The 12,581-nt window shown below is 34.3% G+C and overlaps 1 protein-coding gene across 1 annotated transcript in view; it reads left to right on the top strand.

The window, feature by feature from the left end:
• The window catches only part of ITFG1 (integrin alpha FG-GAP repeat containing 1), a 284,002-nt gene that overhangs the window by 196,995 nt on the left and 74,426 nt on the right, over positions 1–12,581 (top strand). The window contains exon 12 of the mRNA XM_001370113.4: positions 613–721. Coding sequence (XP_001370150.1) covers positions 613–721 — 109 coding nt within the window. The remainder of the gene's footprint in view (positions 1–612; positions 722–12,581) is intronic.

Below are 12,581 nucleotides of genomic sequence, written 5' to 3'. Positions count from 1 at the left end.
GACTTATTCAGGCCCTTTATCTGCTTCTTTTCCTCTTGCTAAAAATTCTTCGATCATTTCCTTATCAAATAGCACTAGAGGGAAGACTTTTCTTTAGGGTAATGGAGAATAGAAATTATACAGAAACTCCTACTACTGATCCAAGCAGGGAAGAAATAAATTGTTTCACTTAGCACTTGTCAATTTCTTTATCCCATGTAAAAACTGTCTAAAAAACATTTTGGGTTAAAATTTAATTGAATGGGGCAGCTGGGTGGTTCAATGGATAGAGAGCCAATCCTGGAGATGGTAGGATCTGGTTTCAAATCTGGCCTCAGACACTTCCTTGCTATGTGACCCTGGGTGAGTCACTTAACCCCACTTGACTAGCCCTTATTGTTCTTCTACCTTGGAACCAATACTTGGTATTGCTTTTAAGACGGAAGATGAGGGTTGTTTTTTTTTTTAATTCAGTTGAACAATAAAAATGCTTGTGGCCTCAATTTCTCTCAAACATGTCTAAAGATCATTATTTCCATTTATCCCATGAGTTTTGTGTATTGGCATGGACATTTATTATTTAGTTTGGTGCCTTTTTACCTTCATGGCTTGATCTGTGTATTTTTCCCCCAGGGTATCTTAGACATCATTGTACTAAGCAAAGGTTATAAAAAGAATGATTTTGCCATCCACACACTAAAAAACAACTTTGAAGCAGATGCCTACTTTGTCAAAGTGATTGGTGAGTATTCCTTTCATTATTATAAAATAGTAAGGCTAGGTTTGGAGCAATTGAACAAAAATGTTCAAATATATATTCTCAATGCCTAAGTAAATATACAAAAGTATAAGCATATCATAATCTCTTATTATGTTAAAAAAATATTCTCTTTCAATAAGAAGACCTAGTACCATACTTGGAGTTCTCAATCTATTTGTCTTTCTTAATATTGCCTTTAATGCAACTTTTTAATTTTCAGAATACATCATTAAGCCTTGAATTTGACCAACACTGTCTCCTCATAAATTTGCTAAAAATGTGTTTGTTCAATAGTTTTTCAAGCTGTGTCTTTTGGATTTCTAACCAAAAACAAACAAAAAAATGATTGTTATATTTTTTTCCTCAAGCCAATTAGTAAAATGAGAGTGAAGAGAATGTTAACTCCCAACAAAAAAAGTTTGTGTTTATGCACTGATTAAGCAAAATTCCCATTTTGTATTCTTTTCTTATAATAGATTTCAAGCTAAATTTTGCCTTCATTTCCAAATTTCCTTTTTTAATATTATAAATTTGGCAAACATCAATAGATATGAATATTTTACTTATTAAAAAATCAATAAGAGTTCATATGAAACTATGAATCTCTGTTACAGACAGCTTGAATTTTTAAAGTTTATATTAAATTTAATTCTGATTCCATTGCTGCCTAGTTTGTCTATTTCACCTTTACTTCAAGATACATTCATCTTTAAGCCATATCAAATTATTCCATTTAAATGCAGTTGTAGTTCAGGATTCTGTAGGCTAATGCTTTATATCTTGGCTTTCTAAAATTCACATTTATGCCAATTCCATACTAATAAACTGGTAAACAAAAAAATTGTTGACATTGCTATAACAATACTCCTGGACACAGTTAAATCCCTAAGTTGAAACCTACTAAAGAGAATTGTACTTCATCTGTTGTAATATAAAGGCTCATGCCTGAGAGAACCATTTATTAGAGCACTTCTGTAACTATTTGAATGTAGAATCTAGTTGAATAGAGAATCCTGTTTTTCACTCATGTTCATAACATATTCTTAGAAGTTTCAAGGTTTCAACTATAGTCCATTACCAAAAGCTAATTGATTTCACGGCCTGAATGTTAGAATGTCAGTAAACAACCTGCTTGATCTCTGCTCCTCAGAGGTACCTTACTTCATCCTAAAAATTTAAGTATATGTTAAAAGTTAATGATGTTTGTGAAACTGAAGTTTGCATTATGTCATAAAGGCAAGAGCCTTGATCTGGAACAAAAAATAATAATCCATGTCACCAAAAAACAGAGCCATGAATAGGGCATGCAATTTTTTTTCATCTTAAAATTATAATAATAATGTCATGCATTTATACAGCATTGAAAATTAGAAAAATACTTTATGTTATCTCATTAGATCCTCACAACAACTATATGAGGTATGTGCTATTATTATCCCCATTTTACAGATGAGCTATATAAGGCTAAGATTGTTTGAGTGAATTGCCCCCAGGTAACACTACTAGTAAATGTCAAAGGTAGTATCTAACTCAAATCTTCCCAACTGTCCACTGTGCCAATTAGCTACCTAAGCACAGAATCCCATAGCACCTTTACTAACAATATTCATTTGCTAATAAGGCAGAAAGGAATCATAAACAAGTATAAAAAGACAGAAATACTAAATATATACTTTTATGTACAATAATGTTGAAATAGTGGAGCAAACAACAAGCATTTATTAAATATATGCTATGTGCCAAGCACTGTGTTGACTCTGGGGATACAGAATAAGGAAAAAACAGTTGCTGCCCTCCATGAGCTCATAGTAACTTAGAGTGGCAACATGCAAACAATTGTGTACAAAAAAAAAAATAAATATATATGTGTGTGTATATGATACATTGGAGATCATCTTAGAGGGAAAGCAATAGTATTAAAGGGGAACATGAGAAAAGATTTCTGGTACAAGGTGGAATTTTAGCTGAGATTTGAGGACACAGAGAGGAGGAGAGAGATTCAAATGCCAAACAGGATTTTATGTTTGATTCTGGAAGTAACAAGAATCCTCTAAAATTTACTAAATAGGGGACAGATGGTAACATGGTCAGACCTGTGCTTTAAGATCACTTTGGCAATTTGAGTGGGAAAAATACTTGAAGTGGAGAGACCAAGCAGACTTTATCAATAGCTCAGGCTAGAGGTGATAAAGACCAGCTCCAGAGTGGTGAAAGTGTAAGAAGGGAGAAAGAAAGGGAGCATGTATTATTAAGATAAAATCAACAGAATTTGTCAAAAGATTAGATATGGGGCAGAGAGGAGAAAGTGAAGAGTAGAGGATGGCACTAGGATGTAAGCCTTGGCAACTAGGAAGATGGTGGTACCCTAAATGATAATAGGAATGTTGGGTGGGAAGGGGATAATGAATTCAGTTTTAAATATGTTGATTTTAAGATGTACACTGGACTTCTAATTGGAGATGTCCAAAAGGTAGTTGGAGATTCAACACTAGAAGTTAGGAGAGAAAGAAGTGGATAAAGAGATGGGAGAATCATGTGCATAGAGATGATAAGTGAATCTGTTGGGAACTAATCAAATCACCAACTGAAATACTATAGAAGGAAAAGAGAACTCTGAGGACAGTTAGTGAGCATAACTTGGATTAAGATCCAGCAGAGACTAAAGCTTGACCAGACAAATAATAGGGGAATCAAGAGTGATCCATAATGTAAAAACCTAGAGAAAAGAAAGTAGCAAGAAGAATAAGGTGGTCAGAGACTGCAGAGAGTTTAGGAAGCATAAGGATTGAGAAAAAGACATTGAATTAGGCAATTAAGTTATCAATGGTAACTTTGGAGAAAGTAGCTTCCTTTGAATGGATGAAGTCTAAACTTAGACTATTGACAGTTAAGGAGAGAATGAGAGGAAAAGAAATCGAAATGGAAAAGGAGAGAAAGAAAGAATGATAGCTAGCAATGAGTAAATAAGGGTTTTTTTGAGGATGGAGAGAATCTAAGCTTGTTTTAGGTAGTAGGGGAAGCAGCCAGTAGACAACTAGAGATTACAGATTAATGAGAGTGGAAATAAGAGAAAGGAATGGAAAAAAAGGTTAAGGAAAGGAGGAAGCACTTGTTAAGTACCTACAATGTACCAAGCACTGTGCAAAGTACTTTACAAATATTTCATTTGATAGTGGTACAATCCTCTTGAAAAGACAGAATGGAATAGAACCACTTGTGCATATAGAGGGAAGAAGGTCTACCTCTTAATGTGAGGTGGGGGGGGGGGTGAAGAAGTAGATAGTGAGGTCAGGCATCTAAATAAGGTAAAATGAGGAAAAGAAAAGAGGGAGCTTTCAGTGAATGGTCTCAATATTTTCAGTAAAATAAGAGGTAACCAAGGTTCTGAGCTGGTAATTAGGAGGCCCATGGAACTGAGAGAGAAAAAGATTTAAGCCGAAAGTAAGTTTGGTACTGCTAGATCAGGCATTCCACAGAGCACAGTTCAAGTGTGAGTAGGACATTGGGGGATCTGGTTGAAGTTGATGAGAATTTAGAAGGGGATAGTTTTAGTAGATCCAGGAAAAACGGTATAGTGACAACTGAAAATTCAGAATCCCTATGATAGGGATAGTTTAATGTAATGGGAGGAAGCTAATCACTGGAAAAAAAAAACAAGAAAAAGAATTAATACAAAACAGTAGCCTAGGTAAGAACATAAATTACTGCTCAAAATTTCCTACTTAAAAAAAGTCTTTCATTGCATGGGACATTTGCATAGGTTTTTAGTTAATATTAGCAGAAATAATACAAACTCTTATGTAGCATTATTATGCAGATTATTAGTGCTGAACTTTGGAATAATTTCATCATGTAATTGATATACCTTACAGTGATAAGTTTAAGGTAGAAAGAATCTTCAGAATGGACAAAATATACTTTGCAAAAATATTATGTCTGTCTACACCTTTTGCTAGCAATGTGTAATTTATTAAAGTACTCTAGAAAACTTAAGAAAAGCAATTCAGATAAATGACTGATTGCATTTCCAAGGCTGAATATGTGATTTTGCAACAACCTGAATTGATTTACCAGCATTTGGCAATTTTTGCCCTCAGACTAAGGAAAGTTCCATTACATGCAGCCACATGTTTTTTGGCAGTAAATACACCCTACAGCATATGCCAAATAAATTCCAAACTAAGGATCTTTTCATCAGTTTTCTGATGGAGCATGATAACATTCTCTTTTTTCATGTGAGGCTTAATCAACTTGAACAAATACAGTTGTGGCTTTCTATAGTAGTAGCCACATGTATTTTTAAAGTTCAGAACTGATCCTACCTTATTTTTGTTTCTTTGTAAAAGGCGAGTTCAGAAAAGGAGAAAGTGATGGAAATTCATAATTTGGGCCCTCACAAGCATCAGATTTGCTTTTAAACTTAAGTGTTATTTGCTACTGAATTTAGGAGATTTCAGTCGTACATATTAGAAAATTTTGGATGACACAAAATTGAAAGAACATAAAGGTGTACTCCTTATTTAATAATAATAATATCTTACATTTGCTTAGGGCTTCATAGTTTTCAAAGCTCTTTCTCATTCATTTCTTCATTTCATCTTCTCAACAATCTGATGGAATTTTCTAGTAGGAATTGCTTATCCTCCTAACTTTTAAATAAACTTTACTTAGCTGGCAAGGAGATAGTTGTCAAATACAAAGCAACAAAAATGAGACCCAATAACAATTCTAGTCAGTGTAACAAATTCATGTGCCTTTCTCAGTTCCCCACATTAAGGTTTTTCCTACAGCCCAGTCATGGCACCCAAAGTTGTAAGCGAACTAAATGCTTTAAGCTCTATTATTCTCTGACTCCTCTCCTTGGCTTCACAAATTTGTTTTCCTCCTACTACATAGTTAAATTATCACAATTCCCAACACCCTCAGGGTGATATATATAATCCCAAATACAAATAGAAACAAATTCCTATAGGCTTCATGTTGTCTTAGGGCAGCTAGTTGGCACAGAGGAAAGAGACAGGAAGACCTGAGTTCACGTTCAGACTAGCTATGTGACCCCTGGGCAAATCACTGTTTGCCTCAGTTTCTTTATCTGTAAAGTGAATTGGAGAAGGAAATGATCCACTCCAGTATCTTTGCCAAGAAAACCTCAAATGGGGTCATGGAGAATTAGATTTGACTGAAAGCACTGAACAATAACAACACATTATTTTTTTCTTTATTTTGTTAAACATTTTCCAGTTGTATTTTCATCAGGTTCCTTCTACCCAGGAGTCTTGAATCAGTCCCAAGGTTGTTATTTTAATATCGCTGTCTTTATTTTATACTTGCAGGGTTGGGGGGGGAATCAAATGCAGAAAAATTAAGTGACTTGCCCTGGGTCACAGTATGGAGTAGAGCAAGGACTAAAAACCAAGTTTCCAAACACCTGGTGGAGTAGTCTTTCCATATACCATAATAATAAGCCCTACATGATAAAGTTGTATCATACCTTAAAAATCATAAAATATACAATTTCATTTTTAAAAAGACCTGTGTAATAATAGCATGGCATATCACAGATCTTTTGGCCAAATAAATTCTGTGCAACACATAGAATTTAATTACAACTTGAAAAATGACAGAAAAGAAATGCTCTTTAACTATCTTTCAGTGGAGATGTTTTACTCTTTCTGTATTATGATCCTTTTGTTTAGTACCTGAAAGCCAAAAGGACAGGGGGACAATTGTCTGCCTTTTTTTTATCCTGTGTTTATTCACTCATGATATATAAATTTCACAATTACAAAAAAAGTCTAGCAGCTCTGTATCATATTCATGATATTTTCCATTAAGACATCGATGTCATTTTCTTTGTTAACTAGGTACCACATATAGAAAATGTTATTACATTATTAGAAATGAATAATAATAATAATAATAATAATATGCAGAACAATGGTGATCTGGGACAATTAAAAAGATAGCTTGGCTTCTGTAACAAAAAGTTATGGTTTTGTATATTGAATTTGACGGTATTTGTGTGTAATAGAATATTATCCTAGAACCATAGCGTTTGAAGAATATTCTTCCATATATTTGTGATCTCATTGTTGTCAGTATTCCCTTCAGTGGTACATAACACTGCCCATCAATGCCCTCTCCATTCTGTTTTCCTTTGACCATTTCTGCCCATAAATTCTTTACAAAGAGTCCATTGAGTTTGGTTGGAGTTTTCCTTTGGATAGTAGAATATATTGAAAAGAATTTCATCTTCCATTTTTTTAATCTTATTTATTCAGACATAACCTCTCTGCTTCGCATAGCTGCAAGCACAATGACAGTGCAAATTAAACATTTTAATTGCAGTTTTGTTTTATTTAATTCTGTAAATAATATCCTCTAGAATAAATTATATTTTACATATTTCATTAGTATTTTAATAAAATGTTTTCAAAGAGACAAACTAGTTGAAATAGTACTTGAATAAGAAGTCATAAGGCCCAAGTTATTCTGAATCATGTAAATCAATCAACAAACATTTATTAAGTGCTTACTGTGTCTAGGCACTCTAATAAGAATATAGAGAAAAACAAAGGAGAGTCCTTGCTCTCCAGGAGATCATATTCTGATGGGGAAGACTTATACAAACAACTCACTCATTCTGACCTTAGGTAAGTTAACTTCTCCCCTCTGGACTAGAGTGCTCTCAGCTGTGTGACAACAGTGCCAGACATATTGGGATTCTGTGAAAGCCCCTGGGATATTGGCAACCACTTTTCTAATAAACTCCCCAGTGAATGTTATATAAATGCTGAATAGCAAAGCTGTATTAGGATTTCTGCCTAGGAGTGAACAAAGATAGCCACTTTTAGAAAGAAGACTGTTAAAATTTGAAGTCTTGGAGCATGCCTATGAATCAGTTTCATCTTAACGTGACTGTGCTTTTAAAGAAATGAGGCTTAGAAGGTGTGTGGTTTGGCAGAGGTTAGGTGGTACTTTAGCCAACAGTACTTACTGTGAGCCCTAAATTGTTCTTAGAAAGATACAAAAGAAATTGTCCTTCTCTCCATGAATCTCAGAATTAAAGTCAAGCATAATTTGGAAGGACAAGAATTAAGACCTGTTTCTATAATAATTCTAAGTCTTCTACTACCCACACCCTTACAAATCCCCTATGGAATATTTAGTTCTTTATGTGTTTCATACATACTTACACACACATACACACATACGTGTTATAGCTCTTTCAATATACTCATAAACATGTATGCAGAAAGTTAAGATTCTTCCTAAACTCTGTTGTATAGTGTTGGAGGGTGGACTTTAAATAGAGTAGTAATAAAAAAGCTTTGATGATTTTAATAGAGTATTCTTTTTTTCTGAGCAAAATACAGTCAGTGTAGCATATATGAAATTCTGATCCTAATATCACCTGGGAAATTAAATTTCTACATTTATTTAATAGAATACTGACACCTCAGTTATTCATATCCTTGACATTATAAAATTTTTAAATTATAATTTAGGGTTGACATTTGAAGAGAAGCTATCACAATCTACCTTTCCACTCACTTTCCCCAGTCATCAAAAAGAAACTTTTAGGAGAGGAAGGTCATAGAGGAGAGAAGGAGAAATACTACATCCTTATTTCCCAGATACTTAGTAGACTTCTCTCCACTCACATAGCCACCACTCTAATCACCACTCATCTGAACTATTGTAATTACTTAATCTCCGTGTTTGTCTGCTCTCCTCATGCTAATCTATCTTTCACAAAGCTACCAGCATAAAATTCCTAGAGTATAAGTCTGACCATGTATGTCATTTCCCTACTCAAAGACACTCAGATACTTTCCATCATTTCTAGAATATAATAGAAATTCCTCAACCTAGTATTTAAGTCTTCCCAGAGTTGAGCTCCTCTCTCTCCACCCAAATTTATTTCTTGCTATTCTCCTTCATTAACTCAGCATTCCAACTAAATTGGATTATTAGCTATTCCCTGAACCTGACAACTTAGGAGGACTATTGGTTCCTACTAGAAAACCCTTTCAGATTATCAGGAGAATTAAATGAAGGAATGAGTGAGAAAGCTTTGAAAACCATAAAGCCCTACACATATACAAAGGATTATTATTAATAATAAAGGGTACATGGAAGGCATTCAGTAAGTGTTGGATTGTACTGAATTGAATGAAATGACATTCTTAAGACTTTCCAAAATCTGAATATTGCTCATAAGTCTAGAGAAGGATACTGTGCATCAGAGAAAGGAGCAGATTTTCTGAAGGCTTCATAGCCAAGAGCAGAATTATGATTAAAAACAAGATGTACCAACTCCCTCTCTCATATTTTTTGCAACATACTATGCATCACATAACAGAGTAGCTCTCCCCACTGTATATAGTCAGTCCTTCTGTGTCCTTTCCCAAGAAGAACAACCTTGACTCATAGGTTATCCAATTTTCATATTTATAATCTGTATAATAATACTGTCATCAGGTAATTACATGATGATTATTCCAAATAAATAGATGTTGCCTTTTTATAGTATAGCAACTAAGTCTCTCTGTTTCTAATTCCAATTTTACTTCAGGTTCATTTATTAGATGATGTTAATTAAGCAACCACCTGTTTGACTCAGTATTCACCTGGCAGTTCCCTCCTCTTCGTAATAAATACATTTTATTGACATATTTTACTTAAATGTTTATGTCAATTGGTACTAGCTATCTTTTAAAAATCAAGATCATTTAAATTAAGAGACCTCAAGCCCAACTCAGAATGTCAGAGATTTTTAATGGCCCATGAATTCTTTGAGGTGATGTATTCATACATCCAGTATTGACTCTTCTAAAGTATTAATAATTCTACCAGTAGTATGAACAAATGAGTGAGCTCATCCATGGAATTATCATTACCACATCTGGTTTGTGTTCTTCTATTTCCTCAAATGAATATTGTTTGTGACAAATGATTGAAAGCAACATCAAACTTCTCTTGCTGGCCTTATAGCCCTACTTCTGTGTAATTAACCTTTGCATATATAGAATTCCCATTAGAATAAAAGTAGCTGAGTTTGTGTTCCTTAGCTAGTGTTGATGTGGAAGTCGTTTTAGGATTTTTTTTTCCTTTTAGCATTCACAGACTTCTGTAACTGTTAAAAGACTTTTAAATTAATATGATACCACTGGAAAACATTATCAAAAAAAGAATTTGTTGTCTTTGTTCTGACAGATATAGTAATTGACCAAATACTTTTACTAATCATTCACTGTGTTCCAAGTACTGCACTAGGTTCCAAGATATAGATAAGAATAGAGCAAACACTACTCTAGGAGCCATCACAGTTTAGTGAACTTGTGTTGTATTCAATTCAATACATGTCACAACTACATTAGTGCAGTTTTACTTTTTCTTCATAATAACCTTTTATGACTAACTCTGTAGATGACTCTAAAAGAAATACTGTTATGCCCTTGGAGTTTCAAGACAATTCAGCAACATATAGAAGTACTAGGAACACAAAAAGCAGCCTCATCTTCAAGAAATTTATATTCGATTCAAAAGATAAAATATACATATATACACAGGTAAACAATTACCAAGTAATGTGAAAAAGAAGAACTAAGGGGAACAAGGAAAGTCAGAAAAGTGGCACTTGAGATCTGAAGTCTATGGTAATTGAGGACAAAGATAGTAAAAACTGAGTAGTTAGTTCTGTATTGCACTCAATTCAATACATATTCACAACTATAATACAATTCAAGGGTGGTTTTTTTTTTGTATTAACCTTTCATTTCTGACACCTATAAACTTTTTTTAAACTGGGAACTAGAAGACTGAAAGAAGATAGAGGTGGAAGAAAGAGGGAGGTCCTTCCATGTACAAAGTATGACCTGTACTATATTTAGCTTGTTGAATTCAATTCAAGAAACAACTAATTTGACATGAATGTAGTATTCCTTAAAAGAAGTAATACAAAATAAGGCTAAGAAGGTCAATTAGAGCCAAATTATAGAGGTCTTCAAAATGCCAGTTGGAGAAGTTTGTTTTATTACAGGGATAATGGAAGCTTATGAAGTTGTTTTGCAGAAAAGTGATGTGATCAGATCTATGTTTTAGAAATATCATTTGGCAGCTGTAGCAAGGAAGGGTTGGAGAAGGAAGAGCCTGGAGGTAGGCCATTATAGTAGTCCAGGAGAAAGATGATGAGGGCTTGAACTAGAATGGTGGCTACTGAATTGAAAGGAGGACAACAGATATGAAAGGGATTGTGGAAATAAAATTGATAGGATTTTGGCAGCTGATTAGACAAGGGCTTATTAAAGAGGAAGAAAAATCAAAGATGTTCCTTGGCTGCTTAGATAACTAGAAAGGACAGATTTAGGAAGAAAAATAATGAGTTCCAATTTTTCCATGCTAAATTTGAAGTGCCAACTGCAATTGCAGGCAAAAATGTCCAGTAGTCAATTGACAGTCTAAGACTAAAAATCTGGAAAGATATTAGGGTTAGATATATAGATTTAGGAACAATCTGCTTATCATTAATAATTGAGTACAAGGGATCAGTGAGACTCAGGAGAGAGAAAAAAAAAGACTCAATAAAAAGCCTTAAGAACCACCCTTCCTTAGTGTACAAAAAGGAATAATAACCTAGAAAAGGACTCCAAAAAGTAGATCAGAAAGGAAAAAAATCAGGAAGAAACAGATCATAGAATCAAAAGAAAAGTATAACAGATAGTTTCAGAAGTTACAAAGAGATCAAGGAAGATGAAGAAAGGCAATCAGAAGAGGAAATTAGAGTTCTTCAAATGAAGAGAAACTTGAGGCAGCAAAAATAATTAGGAAACTACCAATCAAGACCTAAACTAGGGTTGTGGTTTTATGAACAGAAAGAAGGAGTATGATGTAAGAAATTGGGAAGTAGAACTCACAAAATTTGGGAACTGTTTGCATGCTTGGAGTAAGGGAGAATGAGAAATCAAAGATGGCAGCAAGGCCATGAAAATTTGAGTAACTGTGAAAGATGATGGTGCCCCTCAACAATAATAGGGAGATTTAGAAGATTAGTAAATTTGGGACAGAAAAGATAATCCAGATTATAATTCACCCTTAATACTCATCTGGGTCACTCACTCTAAAATGAGATGGGGCTTTTACCCACCAGTTACTACTCCCATGTTTTCCAGTCCATTCTCTTTGCCACAGCCATGGGGTGGCCTAAATTAGGCAGAGGTTCTGGGCATAACCATGATGGCACTTGGCAGCTACTTAAGGAAGTAGTTTATATTATATCTGCTCTAAGAAGATAATACCAAGCTCAGAACCATGAAGCTTGGGAGCTTGCACAGCAGAGAGAGATTGGAATATTGGACGATATTAGCATGTATAGTTGATTGCTGGAGTTAGGTCCATGATCCTATAATTCTATAAGGTCAGTTTGTAAAGCCTGCCTCCCCAATACCAACATCCCCAACTTTATAGAAGCCATCAATGGAAGATAGGTATCCGACTAGCTAATTGGACTGTCCTTACAACCACATATATTCTTCATCTGCTTTATTTTTCCTATGTGAATTTCTAGAGGAAAATTCTTTTGAGTGCTTATTTAGGAACCTGTGCAATGTTCAAGGGATTGATGTTGTTAGCATGCTATCTGTAAAAAGGAACATCTGGAGAACATGTTTTACCCTTGTTACAATCTGCAAAGAATCCAGACTGCAAGCCACCCAAAAAGCAATGGAGAAAATCATTGTGGGAGCAAATACCTTGCCACTGATAAACTGCTATGTTACAAAAATGAAAAATAAAAACAGGTAGATATCCCACATGTTTGCTGGATCCCATGTGATTTTAA

This window comes from Monodelphis domestica, chromosome 1 (genome assembly GCF_027887165.1).
Source record: "Monodelphis domestica isolate mMonDom1 chromosome 1, mMonDom1.pri, whole genome shotgun sequence".
Lineage (NCBI taxonomy): Eukaryota > Metazoa > Chordata > Mammalia > Didelphimorphia > Didelphidae > Monodelphis > Monodelphis domestica.
Note: the sequence above shows the minus strand (reverse complement) of the source record. Positions and strands in the feature narration are given on the sequence as shown.